This window comes from Narcine bancroftii, chromosome 3 (genome assembly GCF_036971445.1).
Source record: "Narcine bancroftii isolate sNarBan1 chromosome 3, sNarBan1.hap1, whole genome shotgun sequence".
NCBI lineage: Eukaryota > Metazoa > Chordata > Chondrichthyes > Torpediniformes > Narcinidae > Narcine > Narcine bancroftii.
This window is the reverse complement of record NC_091471.1, coordinates 216,342,140-216,365,381: the sequence shown is the minus strand read 5'-3', so window position 1 is coordinate 216,365,381 and position 23,242 is coordinate 216,342,140. Positions and strand designations below refer to the sequence as shown.

At 41.6% G+C, this 23,242-nt stretch overlaps 1 protein-coding gene across 9 annotated transcripts in view; it reads right to left on the bottom strand.

Annotated features, from left to right (window-relative positions):
* The window catches only part of ndst3 (N-deacetylase/N-sulfotransferase (heparan glucosaminyl) 3), a 417,173-nt gene that overhangs the window by 362,327 nt on the left and 31,604 nt on the right, over nucleotides 1–23,242 (bottom strand). For 8 of the 9 annotated variants that reach the window (XM_069926585.1, XM_069926582.1, XM_069926590.1 and 5 more), the window contains exon 2: nucleotides 7,133–8,431. In XM_069926585.1, the coding sequence (XP_069782686.1) occupies nucleotides 7,133–8,113 (981 nt within the window). In that variant the 5' untranslated portion in view covers nucleotides 8,114–8,431. Of the gene's footprint in view, nucleotides 1–7,132; nucleotides 8,432–9,827; nucleotides 9,946–23,242 lie in introns of all 9 variants that reach the window. The other variant, XM_069926583.1, reaches the window with a different exon arrangement.

The following is a 23,242-nucleotide window of genomic DNA, read 5'->3' as shown; positions in this document are numbered from 1 at the left end:
CAAGCAAACACAAAACATGAGAAAATACTGCACTACAGGCTTTAATTGACTTAAATGCTGCTCACACCAGTTGTCATTTCTTCATGGCTCCACGTGTCCGACTGATCCGGAAGGGGCCGGCTCGAGTCTATATACAGGTCGGTGATTGACAGCCGGCCAGGTGGGGCCAGCCTCCCAGCCTGCCTACCTGCTGTACAGTGGTTTCCCCCTGCAGTAGGCTGGTGAGAGTGCAGCCAATGTTGTGGTTGTATCACCACACCTATGTAAATCTTCTCCACAATAATTCAATCCTTCCTTGACTCACGCACACAGCCCTCTATTTTTCTTCCATCCACATGCGTGTCTCAGAGTCTTCAAAATGTCCTTATTGTATCAGCTTCTAACAACACCCCTGGTAAAAGCAATCAATGCACCTATCACTCTCTGTGTATAACACCTATCTCGTATGTCTCTCCTAAACTTCCCACCACTCAGCCTAAACAGATGTCCTCTGATATTTGCTATTGTCGCCCCGAGAAAAGGGTGCTAATTGCCCACTCTATCTAATCCTTTTATAATTCCTTCATCCTTCATCGTTCAAAAGAGTGAATTTTTTTTTTAACTCTGTCAACCTTGCTTTATAAGATTTGTTCTCCATTCCATGCAACATCCTGCTAAATCTCCTCTGTACCCTCTCCAAAGCATCTCCATTCTTCCTGTAATGAAGTGACCAGAACTGAATGCAGTTGGGGATTGTAGAGCTCGTCGAAAGAACTAAAGACTTGATGATCCAAACCAAGGCTTTTATTAGCAAAAGACAGGAGCTCTTCACAGGTGGCCGACCAGTCCGGAATGATCCGACCTGGCTAGGGACACAACCCTTTAAGGCCCAGACAATAGGCGTGGCTTAGCTCTCAGCCAATTGCTGTAAGCACAGTCTAGATACAGTAACTATATACACTATGTACATTGGTGATAGATCTGTACTATCACATTCACCCCTTCTTGGAGAACTGACCCTGGAAAAAAAAACAAAAAAAAAACGAGGGAGAGAATGAAAGGAAGGGGTAAGTCAAGGACTGTAGCGGTCAGGGGGTCTGACCATCCGGCGTGACCGCCGTGGTGCCGGGATTGGGGTCGCTGGGATGGTGTCGCCAGCGGGCTCGTCGGGTGCGACTGCTCCGTCGCTCAATTCCCCAGTCGTGTTGTCAGCAGGGTGGCCCGGGTCATTTGGGTGCTGTTGATCCTTCTGTTGCGGCACGGGGCCTGGGGAATAAAGAGTTGAGGAAGGTTGGGTTGGGGGGGTTTGCTGGGTCTACCATGTTCTGAGCTAGGTCCCGCACCGAAACAGTGTCCTCCCACCCGTCTGGGAACTCAACGTAGGCGTAATGTGGGTTCGTGTGGAGTAGAGTTACTCGGTCGACCAAGGGGTCATTCTTTGAGTGCCGGACGTGGCGTCGCAAAAGGATGGGGCCAGGGACGGTGAGCCATGCCAGTAGAGTGGTTCCTGATTCGGATTTCCTCGGGAAAAGAATCATCCTTTCGTGGGGGGTGGCATTTGTCGCAGTACATAGGAGGGAGCGGATGGAGTATAAGGCACTAGTGAGAACTTCCTGCCAGTGAGAGGTGGGGAGACCTGTAGATCAGAGAGCCAGTGTAACCGCTCTCCATATGGTGGCATTCTCCCTCTCGACCTGGCCATTACCGCGTGGGTTATAGCTCGTGGTCCTGCTTGAAGCGATACCACACTCCAGAAGGTACTGTTGCAGCTCCGCGCTCATGAATGAGGACCCCCTGTCACTGTGGATGGAATTGGGGTATCCGAAAATGGCGAAAATACTGTGAAGGGCCTGTATCACTGAGGTGGCAGTGGTGTCTGGGCAGGGCACAGCGAACGGGAAGCGGGAGTACTCGTCGATGGCCGTAAGGATGTAGGTATTACGGTTGGTTGACGGTAGGGGCCCCTTAAAGTCTACGCTAAGACGCTCGAAGGGGCGGGTGGCTTTGATAACGTGGGAGTTATCCGGATGGAAGAAGTGGGGCTTGCATTCAGCGCACACCGAACAGGCTCGGGTCATGGAGCGGATCTCCTCGACTGTGTAGGGTAGGTTGCGCGCCTTGACAAAGTGGGCAAACCTAGTGACCCCTGGAAGACAGAGCACCTCATGGAGTTTCTGTAGTCTGTCCATCTGTATGCTGGCGCACGTCCCCATGGAGAGCGCTTCAGGCGGGTCGTTGAGCTTACCAAGCCGGTACAGGATGTCATAGTTAAAGGTGGAGAGTTCGATTCTCCATCTGGCGATTTTGTCGTTTTTTATCTTACCACGCGGGGTGTTGCTGAACATGAAGGAAACCACGCGTTGATCACTCAACAGTGTAAAGCGCCTCCCAGCGAGGTAACGTCTCCAACGACGCACCGCTTCAACTATGGCCTGAGCCTTAAAGGGTTGTGTCCCTAGCCAGGTCGGATCATTCCGGACTGGTCGGCTACCTGTGAAGGGCTCCTGTCTTTTGCTAATAAAAGCCTTGGTTTGGATCAACAAGTCTTTGGTTCTTTCGACGAGCTCTACAATTTTATTAGCAAAAGACAGGAGCTCTTCTCAGGTGGCCAACCAGTCCGGAATGATCCGACCTGGCTAGGGACACAACCCTTTAAGGCCCAGTCAATAGGCGTGGCTTAGCTCTCAGCCAATCGCTGTAAGCACAGTAACTATATACACTATGTACATTGGTGATAGATCTGTACTATCACAGGGATGCAGGAGGAAGCCTGAAGACCCGGAAGAAACCAAAGCATGCAAGCTCTATAGGAGGACAGGAGTGAACCCAGGTCATTCACCTGTGAGGCAGTGGCTCCAACAGCTGAACCATTGAGCACCAGAGTTTAGCATTTGATTCCCTCTCCCCCAAAAAATGGCTCCTCCAACCAAGATGCAGCACTGCACTGAAGTACTCAGCTGGATTATGTACTCAAGTCTCTAAAGTAGGACATTAGCCCACAATCTGGTTGAAATAAGATCATTATCACTAAACCACAGCTGACAGGTCTGGACATGCATTCCAAAAGTCATTGGAACACCAAAATAGTGATCCAACTTTCACCAAGAGATATCTAAAGACTTGATGTATACCAATAAGATTGATATACACCAATCAGAAATTGTAAAGCACTGGTTGTCAACTTTTCTCTTTCCACTCACATACCACCTTAAGTATTCCCTATGCCATAAATGCTCCGTGATTAGTCAGGGATTGCTTAAGGTGGTATGTGAGTGGAAAGAAAAAGTTTGAAAACCACTGTTTTAATCGTACATAATTGATTCTATATGTGCACGGGTTCATAACTCCAAAGGAAATGGGACAATGACAATTTTTCTCAAACAAAATATTTCAGTAACAATTGAACCTAGAGCAGTAGATCTTAACCTTCCCTTCCCACTCACATACCACCTTAAGCAATCCCTTACTAATCACAGAGCATTTATGGTATAGGGATTACTTAAAGTGGGATGTGAGTGGAAAGAAAAAGGTTGAGACCAGTGCTGTAAAGCATCTCTTTGTTTCTAATACTGGAGAACATGTTTAACCTGAATTGTTCTTGAAAGACTGAAAATAGAATATGACAGATGGCTAAGAAGTGAACAGGCTGTTTTTCAAAGTGATGTAATGATCACATACGCAGTACACTTCACAGTGGAACCATCAATCGAACAAAACTTATGTCATGTTCACAGATTTTGAAGTGCACCATTTGATAGCTATCATCAAAATATATTGGGACATTGATGAGACATTATGGAATGCTTCTGTAATTTAGAATTACTATCCATCAAACATACCAGAAACTAGATTAATACATAATAGCACCCTTGTAGAAATTTCCAAAACAAAATTGGAGTATCATGGTCTTATTGTCCTTTAAATAAAGGAACAACACTGGCTACTCTCCAGCTTTATGGTATCTCACTTGTGGTGAGAAAAGATGTGAAGATCTCTCTCAAATCTCCTCTCTTGCCTCTCTCAATAACCTGACAAAGATCCCATCAGGCTCTGAGACATATCCTCCTTAATATTCTTCAAGAAACCCAACATTTCCTCCTTTTTGCCATCAACATGCCCTGGAATCTCAGAAAACCCCACAATTATCTCAGTAGCCTCCATATCCTTCCCCTTGACGAAAACCAATGCATCTCACTCACTTCTTCTGGTCCCAGGTATAAATTCTCTCTTTTGTTCTCAAGACGTTGTACCCTTTCCTTTGTGAACCTCTTTTTGGTTAAATGTACGGTATATATTAAAGGCCTCATAATTTTCCTCAATCCGATTTGCCATGGACATTTTGTGGCCCCTCCTGATCCCTGTGTGAATTATTTCCTGCTTTATTATACTCCTTCCAGTCTAATTCCAGCTTCTGAAGATGGTGGAAGTATGCTTCCTTTTTCGTAATACTAAATTTAGATTATCTTTAATCATTCAAGGCTTCCAAACACTTAAGGCATTCCCGATACTGAACTCTGATCTGCTGGTCCTTAGCTCACCCATACATGTCAATGTGGACTTGCCCAACACCAGCTGTTCCCAACTTACTCTCCTGTTCCTGCCTAATAAGGTTGTAATGTGCCTCTCACCAATTTAGCAATTTTCTTTGATGTATTTACCCTTTTCTATAACTCTCTTAAAATTTCAGGAATTGAGAGCACTGTTACCAAAATTCTCCCCCACGGGAACCCCAATCATCTGGAGAGGCTCACTTCTTAATACAAAATCGAGTATGACCCCTTCCCTGGTCAGATTATGAACAAACTGTTTCAAGAAACTCTCTTGGATGCACCTAGTAAAGTCTATCCCATCTGTATGCAGCAAGAATTCTGGAGTCAGCATGGGAGAAATTACAATCATCTATCCTGACATTCTTGTTGCTTTTATACCTTCTCATAATTGAACCACACATCTGTTCAGAGTCATATAGCCCAAGAAACAGACAGATGGCTCAAGCTTGCCCATTCCAAACAACGTGACTCTGGCTTTACTCCCATTTACCCTTCCAATCCCCTCCCATCCATGTTATCCAAATATGTCTTAAAGGAAGCTAACAAATCTCCCTCTTCCATTTTGTTTGGCAGTTGGTTCCATGTGCCATCCACGCTCTGTGTGAAGTACTGCCACCTCTTGCCCCTTCTGAATCCTACCCCCTCACTTTATAGCTATGTCCTCTCATCTAAAATGCTCCTACTTCAGGAAACTGACTATCACAATGCAATTTATGTGAGCCCCTCATGATTTTATAGACCTCAGTAAGAGACCCTCTCAATCTCCTGTGCTCTAAAGAGAACAGACCTACTCCTGGCATACAAGTCAAGACAGAGGTCTATAGCACCAGCGGTGAAGACAGTGAAAGTATGGACGAGGGAGGTGGAGGAGCGTCTGCAGAATGGGACCATATTCAAGGACTCCTTCTCAAACTTGAATGACTATGCCATGGGTGCAACCAAATTTATCAAGACCCAGGTGGATGAGTGTGCGCCCACACGCACATACTGTGAGTACCCCAACCAGAAGTCACGTATGAATCAAAGGATTCGCAACCTGCTGAGGGTGAGTGTGCTTAAGACTGGTCTGCTGCAGAGATGGCCTTCGGCAGATCACACCTGGACTTCCCGCAGAGAAGCTATGTCCTCTCATCTAAAATCCTCCTACTTCAGGAAACTGACTATTACAACGCAATTTATGTGCGGCAAAGATGGAAATCCAGCTATGGCAGGGATTGTGGGCCTCTCTCAACAAGCTCAGCTCTTCCTCCTCATTATAACCAACATTGAACAGCCCCTCTCAAAATGTTCTTCTACCTTGTGCTGAATATTGTGAGGCCCACAGTATACCCCATCATAGTGTGAGCACCCTACTCATTCCTGAGCTCTCCCCATCTTGGCCCAGTGGATGAGCCCTCCAATATGCCCCCTCTGAGTGCAGCTGTGACATGCTCTCTGATCAGTAATGCAGCTCCCCTCCTCTCTCGCAATATTTTCTATCACATCAATAAAGCAAGTTCAGTTCATAGACCGAGTTCTGCTTATTTGCGACACAAAAATTTTTATAGGCACAACGGAAATTACACTAGGAGAACAGGGGTAACTCAAGACCTTAACCAACCTCTTTCAATCTTTCAGGCAACCATTCTCAACCTTTCTTTTCAGCTATGGCCCCCTAAGGATTCTTCTGAAAGCTTACGGCCCCCTTCCCTGTGAAGCAGTCAAATTTAGTTGGTTTCTTCCAAACTTTGCTGCTATCAACTGCACAAAATATGACAAATATTTTATGATTTCAGTCCATGCTTTCCCCTCCCCCCTTAAATGTGCAGTATCCCCCCCCCACCCCCCCCAAGGTGGAGCTGTGCAGCACCTGTTGAGAATTGCTGCTTTAAAGCGCAGGGGACAACATAAAAATGGGTCTTATAGTATTTGATACACAGTATGTAAATGTTTTATCACTTGGCACAAAAATAGTATTGCTATGCATCTATATTAAACAATAATGATCTCATGAACAATTGATCCAGGTCACTTTATGGAAAACTTGAATTAATGCACTAGGGTAAGTTTTCATCTTCAGCATACTTGATATCAAAATCCAAGCAGGATGTGTCAGGCTTCCCTGTGCCCTGCACACAAGCTCACGAAATCCAACTACTAGCCCTAAAGCTGACAGCGGCACTGCTTGAGGAACCAAAGGATGATTAAAAGCAGCAGTATTGACTCCACGTTATGAGTCAGTGCAAAGCTGCTGTGTGTCCGGTATTCAGCGCAGTTCCAAGGTTTCTCTGTGCCGCAGTAAGCAAAGGCAAAAAAAGAACCATTGAAAAACAAAATCTCTTCTATTTTTGATGCCATAATCAGCGAGCTATTGATCCTTCAGAGGCAGTTAATGGTTGTTTCTGCCAAGAGTAACCAAGTTCACTGAGGAATATTTTTTCTAGGTAAAAGGTAATCATTCTATGTCGATGTTTCTTTTGTGTTTTTGAAAGGTTTCTATTGCATTGACGTTTCAGAAGCCTTTTGTACACACTTTAATGGGTTTATGAAACATAATACAAACAAATAATATTTGAAAGAAAGTCAAGGGCAGACAAATACATACATTGAGATGCTCTCCTTACCTTTACGTCATTAACATTCATCCTCGTTCCTTCTTTCCCCACAAATATGTCATCAATATCCACAAGAATATATCGTTCCAAGGAGAGAGACAACTTCTTTCCTGTCAGGAAAGCGATTGCATCCAGGAAAATAAGTTTGTGCAGCCAAAAATTAAGGTTGTTCCCAAGGATGATTCGCTGAATGCCATCGAACAGCCCTAGGTCCTGAACCACTGTAGCTTGGAGAACCTCGTCAGTGACCTGGTGAGGAACATTTTCAGTCATTCTCGGTTTGGCGAGTAACACAGGCTGGTAAGTGGAGTGATTGAACTTAAACACAGTCCAGTCCTCTCCGGGGAGCGGGCCTCTCTCAATTTCTTTTGCTTTGGTGATGTGCAGCAAAGGAGATCGTGGGTTGATATAGCAATCCTTCAGAGCAAGGTTGGTGTGCAGGTTCAATGGGAAGCCCTTCAACTGTGAGCTCAGTAAACTATTCTCATTTGCTTTATGAAATCCGATAATGCCAACATTATATTCCATGCAGTATTTATCGAGCAGTTCTCTATTCCACGAGTCCAAATTCACATATTTTAGAATATTTTCATATATAACAAGTGCATATCTTCCCTTGTCCTTGTTTGTTAGGGCTGGCATGTCTCCTTTGCCAGGAGCAATTTCAGTGTGGTGTTTAAAATGGCTGGACTCCAAAATTGCCACAATCTCCTGTCCCAGCTGTGAATATTGAGTCTCAACAAATACCAGAACCATACGGTCTGCTCTGGAGGTGTCAATAGGTTTTGCAGTCTTCATTTCAAACGATCTGTAGGGCAAAATTTTTGGCTCTCCACAATCTTGTTCCGGCGTTGGTTTAGAAAGTTCTAGTTCTTGCTTGTAACCGGAATAAAGGTAATAAGCTGATATAATAACACTCACCATGCAAAAGGCTGCCAGCAAGAACACCATCCTCCGCAGATGTCGAGGAAACTTCATGAAAAAATTCATGGTTTAATTTGGGCACCTTTTCCTACTTTCTTTCTAACAGTTGACAGTGAGTGGAATACAAACGTCTGTCAGTTTGTCACAGAAGCTCATGTAACCATTGCAGAGACAATTACTGTTTCTCTTCAGCAAGGCTGGCAGATTGAGGCAATTGGCACAACTCTCAAATGGGCTTCTGCAGGTGACTACACTGTTAATTGCTGGTCAATTTGTGCAGAGCTGAACTTCGTTCCATTTCCACATGAAGTAGCAACAAACCTCTGGAGATCCACCTTCATTGCCAGGGACGGCTGCCAGAAGTTCCCATCAAACAGATCGAATCTGCAGAAATAAAAAATATAGAAAGAGGCCCAAACAGTGTTATAGCGACAAGTTGTTTCAATAAAGAACCAGTTTTCCCAATTACATAGAACAGCACAGTACAGGCCCTCTGGCCTCGATGTTGTACTGACCCATATATTCCTAATAAAAATACTAAATCCCACCCTACCCCATAAACCCTCTACTTGTCTTCCATCCATGTGCCTGTCTAAGAGTCTTTTAAATGCCCCTAATAGAACAATACAGCACAGTACAGGCGTTTCAGCCCTCAATGCTGTGCTGATCCATATATTCCTTCCTAAAAAAAAGTACTAAACCCTACCTTCCCCACAGCCTTCTATTTTTCTTCCATACATGTGTCTGAGTCTCTTAAATGCCCTCAATGTTTCAGCCTCCACCACCATCCCCAGCAAGCAATTCCAGACCCCACAACTCTCTGTGCAAAAAAACCTTACCTCTGTTTTCTTCCCTAAACTTTCCTTCCTTCACTTTGTACACGTCTTCTGGTGTTTTACTGATCCTGCTCTACCTGCCATCAAAAGTGTATTGAGCAAACATATTCTTCCTTTGATGCACTGAATGGATGATTTCACAATTTGCAAATTGTGCTCAACCATCTGTTTTCTACAAATCATGTGATTTTCTGCAAAACATGTACAAGAACATCGTCTTTGCTCGACGATGGAAGCTATTCCACTAAGACCAAGTTCTTCCAACTTTTCCACCAGCATCAAAAAAATTTTGTGTTTTGCTTTTTTTCCCCCAAAGTTTACATTAATACAATTTCATGTTCAGTTTAGAGGTGAGAATTGTGAAGGCAATTATCATGGTGTGGCATGCAGGTACAGCTGGAGTGGGATGGCAGAGCAGATTAAGGGGTAAGACAATGGCTCAACAGTGGCAGTCACTGAAGGAGGTTTGTCATAAGTTTCACCAGAGGTACATACTGATGGGGAAATAGAAACCTCTATACATCTGTGGCTGAGCAAGAAAAATAAGAATGGCATCAAATTTAGAGAAAAGACCTTCAATACTGCAAAGATTTATGGTCGGTCAGAGAGTTAAGAACCGTCAAAAGGATGACCCAAGACTATGAATTAAAATGCAGAGTATGCAAAGAACCTAGAAAATAATAATTTGAAAAAGCAGATAGAGCTTTTACAATATATAAAAAGGAAGTAGTTAGCTGAAGTAAATATTGGTCCCTTGGGGACTTAAATTAGGCAATTAGTCATGGGGAATGGAAACACGATCGAGACTTTAAGTAATTAGTCTGCGCCATTTTTCTTTACAGTTCAAAACATTAAATCTCAAAACAAATGGATGATTATTGAGTGACGGGGAGCCAGGAAGTTAAAATAATATCTAACATTAAACAAAGGAATTGGACAAAAACCTGGTTTGACTGATGGATACGTCCTCTGGGTCTCAGAGGGAAATGGCTGCAGGAGTTGCAGATGCATTTATTCGTACCGCATCAAATTTCCCTGGATTCTCAAGAGATCCTGGAAAAACTGCAAATGTAACACCACCATTTAATAAAAGATAAGAAAGAGAAAGACAGTTTAGCTTAACATTTATCATTTCGAATTGATTATGACAATAATGGGACATTTAGAAAATCATTCGGCAATAATCAATTATCCAAAGCCAGTTCCCTGAAAGTGGCAAACATAATGATAGAGCGGTGAAGAAGGCAGGTGGTCTCATAGGCTGGGCCATAGAATATAAGAATTAAGACATTATAATCCAACTTTGCAAAACACCGATTAGACTACAGTTGGTGTATTGTATGTGTTCTGGTCACCAGGAAGGATGTGATGGCACTGGAGAGAGTATAGAGCACTGGGATGTTGGCTGGATGGATCTCGGATAAGGGGAGAGATCAGCTAGGCTGAGCTTGTTTTCCCTGAAGTGAAGGAAGTTGAAGGGTGACTTAGCAACAGAGGCACTGATATTGTGGATAAAATCTTCTTCCATATAGGGGCATCAAAAATAAAGAGTTAAAGGTGAGAGGAAGAAGTTGCAAAAGGCGTCATGGGGATAGGTTTTTTTAGGAAGAGAGTGAGTGATATCTGGAACGAAGTGGTGGAATCAGATACAAGTATTATGTTTAAGGGACTATTTAGATAGCCATTTAAATAGACAAGGCATTAAATAATATGGTCCTAATGGAAGCTAATGGGATTGGATTTGCAAATAGGTTGTATAGATGTGATGAGCTGAAAGGCTTTTTTTCTGTGCTGGACAACTCTGTGGGCCTATAACAATCAGAATCAATACCATTTTATATAAAGGGAAATTTTGCTTGACAAATTTGTTAGATTTCTTTGAGTGTGTAACAGACAGAGTGGATAATGGGGAACAGTGGACAGTGAAGAAGATTATCTGAGATGTCAATGGGACCTGAATGTACTGAGAAAGTGGGCGAAGAAATGGCATAAGGAATTAAACTCAGACAAGTGCGAGGTGTTGCACTTTGGTTGGTTAAACCAGTGTAGGACTGACACAGTGAATGGTCGGGCCTTGGGGAGTGCTGTAGAAATTCAGGGTGCAAAATTCAGGTCCAAAGTTCCATGAAAATGGTGATGGGATAGACAGGCTAGTGAAGAATGTGTCTGGTGTGCTTGCCTTCATTGAGCCATTCAAAAAGCACAAAGCATTGAACTTCGAGAGCAAAAGGAGCATTGTGCAAGTTTTGGCCACCCAATGATAGGAAAGAAATCATTAAGCTGGAAAGATTCATGAAATTGTTATTGATTTGGGAGGGTATAACAATAAGGAGTGGCTGGATTTAAAAAAAAAAAAAAAAAAAATTTTTAATTTAGACATACACCACAGTAAAAGGGCCTTTCAGACAACGAGCCTGTGCCACCCAATTAACCTACACCCCCGGGACATTTTTGAATGGTGGGAGGAAACCGGAGCCACAAGGGAAAACCCACACAGAGATGGGGTGAATGTACAAACAGTAAGAATGTCCTTACAGACAATGTAGGATTCGATGGTGCTGTAAAGGCACTAAGGCAATAGTCCTGCCAACTATCATCTCAGAGTTTTATTCCTACAGTGAAGGAGGTTAGGGGGTGGGGGGTGAATCCTATGGAGCTTTATAAAATCATGAGGTTATGTGGTCATAGACTTTATCCCAGTGGTTCTCAACCTTTATCTTTCCACTCACATACCACCCTATGCCATAGGTGCTCTGTGATTAGTAACGGATTGCTTAAGGTGGCATGTGAGTGGAAAGAAACAGTTTGAAAACCACTGTTTTAATCATACCTAATTGACTCGTTATGTGCTCAGTTTCATAACTCCAAAGGAAATGGGCCAATGACAATTTTTCTCAAGCAAAATATTTCAGTAACAATTGGATCTAGAGCAGTGATTCTCAACCTTCCCTTCCCACTCATATACCACCTTAAGCAATTCCTTACTTAACCACTGTTTTAGACCAGTGAAGTAAGAGAAAGATGCATTGCAGGATCTGGGCCTGTGCAGTGTTTGAGTGTCCGAGGGGGTGGTGGCTGAGTTCCGAGAATGGTGAGCCCCCCCCCAGGGGATCGTGCATGTGGTTGATGGTGAAAATCATTACTTAGTTTGATGTGTAATACCATGAAATAGAGAGGTGGCTGTAATTACTGCTTCTCACTGTTTTGTTGCTACATTTTTATGGTGGTTTTTGATTTTAGTTATAGCTCCATGATTTTTTTTTGTGTTTGTAGTGTTCTAGTTGAATAAAGTTTGTATGTTTATATTAAAAAAGGCCTTTCAACCCCATTAATCCATACTAATCATAAACTACTCATTTACACCTGTCTGATATTGACAATATCTCACTTTACATTCTCTCTACCGTCTCATTAATTCCCCCAGTTTCCAGCACACACCTGCACACTAGGGGACAATTGCAGAATCTAGACATACAGCATGGTTACAGGCTTTGTGTTGACTTGATAAATTCGCAGTTTAAAAAAATAGCACAGTAACTGGCCCAAGTCCCCATGCTGCCCAAATACACCCTTGTGACCCACTAACCCCATACATTTTCTGAATGTGGAAGGAAGTCAATGCTCTCAGAGGAAACCCATGTGGAATCAGGGAGAACGTACAAACTTCTTACAGACAGTGGCATATTCGAAGCTGGGTGACTGGCACTGTAACCATCACACTAATACCCCTTTTACACAGTAATCCCACTTAATTGATGTGTGAGTGACCGATCTTTAAAGCCAGCGCGGGTCGTTCACACTAAACCAAGAAAGGCCAGGTGAGAGCGCCTTTGAGTCAGGAGCTGATGCGAAACACATCAACTCTGATGCTACCTACCTTGGGGGGTGAGGGGGGAAAGTAATACACGTTCACACAAGTAATTGAAGTGGTTGAAAGGTAGTTAATTCCCATCTTTTCACGGCTGTGTCAAAGGGGCATAAGGTGGTGGTGATCATGGGGTTGCAAGCTGCTGAGGATTTGCTGTGTTGACTCTTTGGCACTTCAACTTTGAGGAAACTGATATCAAAGAAACACGTTGCTCCATTTGTACACAAGATCTACAGCATCCGTGATAATTTAAGCTGTTTCAAAGCATAGTGCTCAAACCTCAGGCAAAAGGCCAAGGCAGTTTCAAACAATGAGGTTCAATTAACAAATAACAAGCTGTGGATTTCAGGCATTCTTAATACAATTTAACAATATTTGTCTCTGTCTCAGTGTGTTTTGCAACAAACATTTACATTTGTACAGAAAGTACTGAAGACATGGAATTGCCAAGAGCAGCCATGCTAAACATGATTACCATCAGCCTCTCTGATAGAAGAGTAATACATTTATCTGGCAAAAGTGAGATTGGAGAAAATCCGCATTTCAGTTTTCTACAAAGCATCAGGTTCGTGCAGCATTTTAATGAGACTATCAGGACTGAGGCACACATCTGTCTGCACTGTCTTCACATTTTCATTACTGATTTCAGAGCAAACCATTTTTCCCATAGCCTGAAGAAAGCCATAGAGTTCATTTATATTTGTAGCACAAAGCATGTTCAAATGTGCTAGAAACAGTGTTCCCTTTATAATTGAAACCCAAACATCCAGTTGACTTGGGTCAGTGAAGGTAGCAATAAATGCAACTTGGCCTTAGGAGCTGCAGCACAAATCAGCGGAGAACAGTGTCTATACCATCCCAGTGCTGCAACTGGAGCCTAACTGGATGTGGAAAGTAGTGATTATGCGATGAGTACTTGTCAGGCAGGATGTCATCCAGGAAGGTAGGACACAGTTAGGGGATGGAAATGGCTCAGGGGGTGGATTCCTGGAGACTTTAATGCAGGGCTGTAAAATTTTCCATAAGCTTGGATGTTGTCAAGTTCACCAGATACATTCTCTGGATATCCTCTCCCGTCATGTACTTAATGCACTGCAACTCCTTCTTTCACTCATCGACTATTGTCATAAATACACACAACTCTCTGATCTATGTGCTTTTTTTCCCCCAGGGGGACACATAGCACCGCTGGGAAGTCAAAGTCAAGTTAAATTTATTGTCATTGCAGAAGTACTACCCGACGAAACAGCGCTCTCTGGTTCTCAGTGCAAAATATTCAGACACTGCACACATGCAGACACACAATAAATAATGCAAACTAATATTCATATATACAAATAAATAAATAGTGTCTTGTGAATATGAGAATCTCGGGTGGCTAGTGCGAGCAGTTCCTTTGGCCGCTCAGCGTTCACACTGCCTGTGAGAAGACCAGCAACTCAGTGAAAGGCGCACTTTGGTCTGCCTGAAACCTACTGATCTTTGCTGTTAACGTTACGCTAAGCATCCCGGTCTAATATTTAGGCATTCAACCAAATGTTCAAAATCCTGCCGACTGAAACTGGCCCAGAAACACCACATCTGCTCTCAAATATTTGCCCCTCCATATGTTTCAGTTGCTCCTCCTGCTGAAGGGAATTCAGAGCTGGAGGGTAATTATGATAATAATTGCTGAAAATTATCATGTTAATATTTACAGGCAGCTATCAATCAGGGAGCAGTGCTCATTTTTTTTAAGGTGCCAGAGCTGACAAAAAGCCTCCCATTTCCTATAGCTCTCTCTCTATATGGGTCACACTGAATTTGTGTACCTGCTCATTACATGAATGGGGCAAGGAAGTTGCCCAGTACATGAAATGAGCATATATGCGAATTGCGTGTAACACATTATATATGAATAGGACTTCTCATAATGTCAAGCACTGAACCAAGATGAAAGAAATATATGAATTCTAGAGCTCCACAGAAATATAGTGACACTAACAAGATTTTAGCCGATCATTGTATAACTGGTACGATACAATATATAATTCCTAATTAAGTAATGTGCAAAAGTATTGCATGGTTGAACTCATTAATTATTGTAAAATATAATTATCAACAAGTAAAGAAAAAGACGGCAATCGAGTATTTTACCAATTTAAACTAATGACCTACTTACCAAATGCCACCAATGAGAAGTTTCACAATAATTTCCACAAAGGGTCGGGCGTAATATGTCTTTGAGGGTCTGAAGCAACTCTTGTCCTGGTGTCATCTATTGATCTGTGGTGCCGCAGCCACGATGTGGCATATGGCTCAGGACGTCGCTGAACGACGAAGGTCCATGTAGTTTAACAAACATGAGTGATCTATGAGAATTCTTGAGCATGTTGTTATTATCAAGTTCATGTGACTGAATCCCCTCTCACACTCAGCAGTAGTAATAGGAATACCTTGTGAACAGCTCAGTAAAGGGTGTAAATCTTGGGGATACGGCTACTGCGATCCTTCACATAATCTCTGAAGGCATTTATTACAGAGGAAGAAGAAACCTGAAACCCCTTACAGCTTCTCCATATCTAGGCGGTATTTCAGCAGGTCAGTTGCCTTTATCAAGGACACAGATTCCACTGAGCAGGGATTTAGACATACTTCAAGGTTCAGAAATTTTAAAACCTTTCAAGATGTTGTCGTGAACGTACGGTGCTGCAAATTGTTTATAAGACTAGCGAGAAACTGTAGATAATTCATGGAAACAACTTTTTTGTTGCTTGTTCGGGTCATTTCTCCAAACTTCCCCTTTTCAACTGCCTCTCCAGCTTCTCGGGTTTTTGTACCAGGTTGCACTTTCAGTCCATGCAGTGAAATTATGCTCCACTGGATCACTTTGTCTGCATAAACAATCGTAGTAGCGCATTTCTATAAACACTGAGAGTAAACCAAGTTCATGCATACATTAGAGCCAAGTCCAGTAGAAACAGTTCTGAAGAGAATCCTTTCAACGGGTTTTTCTGTCACTCCCAGGTCTTGTTTCCTCTTTCATTGTTTCTTCAAAATGAAAGCACTGTGCTTCATAATTTCGCCACACTGTTGAAACTGTTCGGAACGAGCTAGCTACCCACCTGGTGCCCAGAACACGGCCTATTTTGCAAATTTGTTTGTTCTAGTTGAGAGGCACATTCAGGAAGTTCCTTTTGATTTAGAGGAGTACAATTTGTCCACAGATGAATGAATATGATTAATTCCATGAACTTCTTTCACCAAATCACCTCCTGCAAGTTCTAATCTGTGATTAAGACATGCCAAATTATCACATCAGGGTAATGTTCCTTGAGTATTGTAGCAACACCAGATTTGACCCCAAGCATTACGCTCGCCCCATCACTAGCAAATGCCATAAGGTTCTGAGTCATCAAACCCTTAGTTACTGAGACAGTTCAATAGATATTTAGCAATAGTTGCAGCTTTCTGATCAGGCTGTTCAATTAGATCTAAAAACATAAAATGGGGATCACCTTCCTTATCACTTTCACATTTCAAATTAACTATTGGGCCCGTCTTAATGCTCAGGCTTGTTAATTCACCAATGAGCACAGATATTTTTCCATTTATCTGCTTGATATGCTGGAAAATTTTCTTTTTCTTATTAATGGCTAGGCAATTACTTATCTGTTGCACTAGTGTGGGAATGCAGTCCAATTCCAGTGTCGACACCATTTTTGTTTTGAAGTTCCAGTAAACCACATTGATCAGAGTATGGTCGGTCATCCTGAGCTAAATAATAAACATGTAGGTAACAGTATTTTGATAGTTTGTGATCAACAATTTTTTTTGAGAGAGAATTCAAGCATGTACTTCGATCGGCTCCATAATAGGATCCTTGGTGCATCTACCGTTCATTTGATAGCCTCAAACCCTTAGAAGTGAAAAGTGTCAGATTGCACACTAAGTTTATCATCCTTTAAGTCTAAGAAGAAATAAGTTTCCTTCTTTCCACATTTCTTCATGCCAAACACCTGAACAGGGATACAAGCCTGACTTCGAAGCACCAATACTTTCAGAAATGTATTTGGACCCAGTTAAAAAAAAATTGAACTAAAATAAATATCAAGAATATTTGAGTTTGCGATTTGAGGTAAATCATGTAATTTTGACTGAACTAAATGCCTAACTTAAAAATATCTAAAGAAATGTCGATTAGAAAGATTAAATTGAGCTGACAATTGTTCAAAGGAGGTAAAAATATCTCAAATAAGAAGATCTTTATAACTTTTGATACCTAATCTGTACCATTGCTTAAAGCCTGAATCTAATACAAAAGGCTGAAAAAGATGGTTATCTATAATGGGCCGAGCAAGAGAAAAACTGTTATTACCAAAAGATTTCCTAAATTGATCCCACATCTCCAACCTATTTTCATTATCAAATTATGTGTCAATGTAGAAGGGTAAAACGGAACCAAAAATTGCCAACATAGATGATTTTTCAGAAAATTCTGTTCCATTTCTACTCAAAAAAAGCCATTCTCTAATTTAGCAAAATGTAATAATAAAAGTAAATTACGTATATTAATTGTCCATAATAAAATTGAACATTTGGAAGCTTTATACATGTTTTTTTTCCCCTGCTATATACATGGGGAAATAACCAAATATAATGAGTTAAAGAAAGTTTTGGGAATGAAAATTGGAAAGGCTTGAAAAAGGTAGAATATTCATTTTAATCACATTGATACGTCCAATCATTGCAATAGATAGTGGTGACCATCCCATTAATAATACTTTAATCTGATTAGGTAATGCTAAGAAATTTTCTTTCAATTAATTTTTATAACTTTTAGTAATTGTAATACCGAAGTGTTGAAATTCGTCTTTCACTACTTTCAACGGAAAATTAGAATACATTGAAAAAGATTCCTTTAAGGATAATAGTTCACTCATGATTTTCCTCGAATTGCAAATCCAAATATTCTTGAAGTATTTTTTAATTTACAGTTTGTTCACAGTGGATTAATATCACGTATTTATAACAATTTATTGGATTTAAGATCAGCCTCAAAGGCTGGGATTAACAAGGTTTGGGACCGTGATCTCAATATAACATTTTCAGATGAAGACTGGTAGATTGATTAATGATGCTCCATTTTGTGCAAGGCATTGCTGATTACAATTTAAGGTGGTACATAGGTCCAAATTTAAATGATCTTATTTTAATGCAGATGTGAGTAGTGCAAAATTTTGGAAGTGTCATGAATCCATATGTTTTGGGAATGTCCCAATTTAGGAAGATTTTGTGAAGACATTTTCTAAACTTTGTCAATGATTTTTAAGATCAAAATAGAACCATGTCCGTTAATTGCCTTGTTCGGTCTTGCTCATGAACTGGATATACTTGTCTCCGCATCCCAGGAGAAAGTTTTACCTTTTAGCACATCAATAGCCAGACCAGTAATGTGAATGAAATGGATGAGGAATCTTCACCTACCCATACACAGTGGTTGACATGATGTCATGTCCTGTTTAAGCTTGGAGAAAATTAGATACCACATTATAGATTTGTATTTTCAATTTGTAAAGATGTGGGGGCCAATCCATAAATTACCATCATGATTGGAAGATTTAAGTAATTTGGATGCTCTGGCCATTCTCTGAAGGTTGCTATTTGATTCATATCTTCACTTTTTTTTCTACAAGGTAACCTTGATTAGAATGAGTGGCTAAATTGCATTGACTTTTACCTTTTCTTGTCTCCTTTTTTATGGTTAATTGATTATATACAGGTTTGATTATGGCTGTCCTCGATAATATCATCATATTAGGTAAATATTACTCAGTTTTGACCAAGGGGGTTGTTGGTATAATGTCTCTCAATTGGTTTCCATCCAGAATTATTTTTAAGAAATAATGTTAAATCAACAAATAGGGATAGATTTTTAAAATTACATTGATATTAATTTGTGAATCGCATATAACATGGTATTTGTTACATTAGTAGACTTGTACATTGGATTATTATGTTAAATGCAATAAAAATATTTTAAAAAGAAAATTTGAACTAGAGGCAAGCGAAACACAGCTTTTGTCACTTTCACTATCTGCCTCTGGTACATTATTCTTGTTACAGTCCTCAGCTTCTTTACAAAAGAAAGAAGTTAACGTTGATTGCTTAGAAGCCATAGGGTTGTTAGTGAGAAAAAAATCCTTTGGTATTCACGAGTAATGCACGGACCATCAGCCACCACAGATGTTGTCTTACTAATGCATCCGAATCAGAGCAGACAGCAGGACTCGCAGCACTAAGCAGTGTTCCTCAGCAGAAATGAAGCAAATAAGTTTTTTGCACTTTTAGCCACCTAAATTGGAACCAAGTAATCATGTATGAAAAAAGACCGTCTAGTGAACTATTGCTGAAGTCCTGAATATCACTAAATATTAGTATCAAAAGCGGTAGTAGTTTGGCAACATTGCCTCATACTGTTTCTCTTGGAGGAATGGCTGGACAGGAAGTGTACCTGTGAATGTCGATACAATATCTTCACACATGTCAGGTATTACAGAGTTTAGAGCAATAAAAATCCTGTTTAGTTTTTAAAGATATAAAAATTTAAAGAAGCTTGAATCTTTACATAAATTCTTATTGTATTCATATGAATAAAATAATATCATATTTTGGAAGTGACAAGACTTAACAAGGGAGGAGAGCAACCATTTGGGAGGTTCGAAAATGCGTTTCGTCTCATTCATTGCCTCGCTAAATTACTCTTTTTCCTAACACAAAGGGAAAACAAGCCTCTTTTCAATCAACTATAGTTGGTGGAGCTCAGCCAAGGGGTTGATCTGCTATTAATGATAGTCGAAATGATGTAAAACTTGCTGATAGCCTAGAAATGTTTCTTTCCCCCCCCCCTCCCCCACCCCGCTCCCATTTGGCTTGTAAAAAACTGAATTTATCCAGGTGTAGAAGAGGATTTTAGATGATTGCCTTGAATATTTCATCAAAATCAAGCCGAAAATAAATGAGCAGTGATTTTCTTTTCTTTCATTATTTTTGATGTTTAACCTAAGGTTTCAACGTTCATTCCTTGCTTAATGCAGCTCCTACATGGAATCCAATGGGACCCATTGGAGAGAGCGGGAAAATGTTCACACGTGTGTATTTCCCAGATTCCTAGGACAACGGGTCGAGCAAGGGGGAATTTTACAATTACCTAAAAGACTGTCACAGCTCCAGGATTTCACCAACAAAATATCCAATATCCTAATGTTATTAGTGGTATTTTTTCCCCCCCATCACCCATTACCCCTCTGCCCGTCCCCCACCCCATCACCCGCCTCTGTAAAATCCCCTGTACTTAATATGCGGCTGCTGTTAAATTCCCCATCAGTTAACATTGCTCGCTTATTTATATTGCCTTTTTTTTTTACAGTGGTGCTCCAGTGAGCTCTGGCAGCACTGCGCCCGACCACCAGTGACAATATTTAGGGGTGCCATGGTTAGTGTAGCAGTTAGCACAACCCGGTTACAGCATCACCGATCGGGACTGGGGTACGAATCTCGCGCTGTTTGTAGGGAGTTTGTATGTTCTCTCCGTGTCTACATGGGCTTTCTCTGGGGACTCCGGTTTCCTTCCCACTATTGACAGCAGTTGTTCTCAATAGGAGCCATACGCTCCCCCCCACCCCCAAGTCCCGCCCCGGGAGCCACAGCATAATTTATTGAGGCCAAGGATTGAAATCAGAAAAAAAAATGTTTGTAATGCAGGTGAGAGGAGAGAAGTACAGAAGAAACAAACTAAACCTGACAGCTTCATAGGGAAGGGGACCCATAAACTTTGAACAGAGTTGTGAGGGGGCCACAGCAGAAAATAAAAAATTGAGAATTTAGAGCATTTCTGCAGCTTTATACCTATGAATTTTTGAAAAGGATATTGTGACAGATTTGCACATGATATGTACAATACACAAAATCAGAAGACGTCAGAAGAGAAATAGGCTATTCAGCCCATTCATACAGCCCTGCATAACATCAATGGATGTGAATGGGGAAGGTGAAAACTAATTTTGCTTGGCCCCACTCCACATATAATGCTATCTTATAGTCAGATGGCAAAACCTCACTCTGAAGCAAATTCAGTACTATGCCATTCCTCATCAGACAATCATGGATTCTGCCAAATGAAGGAACCTGGACATTTTCACATAGGAGGAATGTGCAGTTTTTGTTGTTTAGATTTTTAGATTTCAGATTTATTGTCTGAGTATATACATGACATCACATAGGACCCTGAGATTCTTTTTTTTCTGTGGATGAGGCAGAATTACCACTTATTGGTAACGCAAAAAAACTGTACACTATGTCCACGTGTGAACAAATAGACAAATGTAAACAAACTGTGCAATACTGAGGAGAGAAAAACAAACAATAAAGTCTTTAAATGAGCGCCTGATTGAGTTTGTCATTGAGGAGTCGGGATGGTGGAGGGGTGGCAGCTGTTTCTGAACCTTGTGACACCTATACCTCTTTCCTGGTGTTGGATGGTGAGGGTCATTGATGATTGTTGCTGCTCTCTGACGGCATTGTTTCCCATAGATGTTCTTGATGGTGGGGAGGGTTTTGCCTGTGATGTCCTAGGATGTGTCCACTACCTTTTGGAGGGCTTTACACTCAGGGCTATTAGTATTTCCATACTAGACCATGATGCATACTTTCCATCACATATCTATAGAAATTTGCCCAGGATTTTGACATCATACCAAACCTCTGCAAACTCCTGAGTAAGTAGAGGTGCTTTCTTTATGATGGCATTAGTGTGTCGGGTCCATCAAACTAAGACACAAGGCGGTACTTACACCATAAAACAGGTACAAAGAAAAAGACCCCATTTAGGAACTGTGGAGTGCATTGAGGACAATACAGTTAACAATGACCTTGAACTTTACCACACTTACTGCTGTCGGTGGAAATAATTATGAACAGTCAGACTTTAAGAATACGGTCCAGGTAAATGATTAGTCAGTCCAACTGATCATTGGTGCAGCGCCAAACCTCTCAGACATGGTAAAGTATGTTTATATCAATGTTGAGTCATTTACAACCAGCAAAACAGACATTTCTACTTGTGCTCTGTAGCAGAAATGGATGTGCCTTGGCAAGTTACCTTGTATTGTATTGTATGATGGGTAGTAGCACTAATTAACAGAAGATGCCAACCTCTAACAAGAAATGACTGGCTGAAGGACTAAAAACCCATTGAGGTGACGTGCCAGGATCAGCATCACAGAAATGGCATTGTCCAGCCAAGCATAGAGATATTTCGAATTAAGCAAAACCTGAAACAATAAAGGCCGAGACAGCAAGAACTCAGCAAAGTAATGACTGAAAGGTCAGAAAGCAGGGATTGCCAAAAAGACAAAGGGCCACCAGTTAGACAAATATATCATACGGGAACAGTTAAACTTGTTCAGCCCATTTAATAAGGTCATGGATGATCTGATTGTAACCTCAATGCTGAGTGGATACTTAGGCTGCTATTTAGAAACTTGAATTCGAGAAATGGCAGCCCAGTTCATGTAGTGGTTAGCACAACGTTATTACTGCGCCATTAACCCAGGTTCGAATCCGATGCTATCTGCCAAGAGTTTATATGCTCTCCCCATGAATGAGCGACTTTCCTCCCACATTACAGAGACTTATGGGGTGAGTTGGTTAATTGGCCACGTGGGTGTACTTGGGCAGCCTTGACTGTGGGCCTGAAGGTTTTGTTACTGTGTTGTATATCTAAATTTAAAAAAATGTTTTAGGCTGAAAGGTGGCACAGTACAACTAGTATAATAATGGAGAAATTTGGGATAAATTGGATCCACCAAGAAGTTTGGATATGTCAATTTTCAGCCTATAGAACAACTGGAGAGCATCAATGCCCAAAGGAAACACATACACTCACAATGGACAAGGGCTGGACTTTCATTCCATCTGTGTATGATACCTTCTTCTTCTTTGGCTTGGCTTTGCGGATAAAGATTTATGGACATGTATGTCTACTTCTGCAACAGGCATGTTGGTGACTGACAAGTCCGATGCGGGATAGGCAGGCACGGTTGCAGCGGTTGCAGGGGAAAATTGGTTGGTTGGGGTTGGGAGTTGGGTTTTCCTCCTTTGCCTTTTGTCAGTGAGGTGGGCTCTGCAGTCTTCTTCAAAGGAGGTTGCTGCCCGCCGAACTGTGAGGCGCCAAGATGCACGGTTGGAGGTGATATCAGCCCACTGGCGGTGGTCAATGTAGTAGGCACCAAGAGATTTCTTTAGGCAGTCCTTGTATCTCTTCTTTGGTGCACCTCTGTCTCGGTGGCCAGTGGAGAGCTCGCCATATAACACGATCTTGAGAAGGCGATGGTCCTCCATTCTGGAGACGTGACCCACCCAGCGCAGTTGGGTCTTCAGCTGCGTGGATTTGATGCTTGCGGATTCTGCCAGCTTGAGTACTTCGAGGTTGGTGATGAAGTCATTCCAATG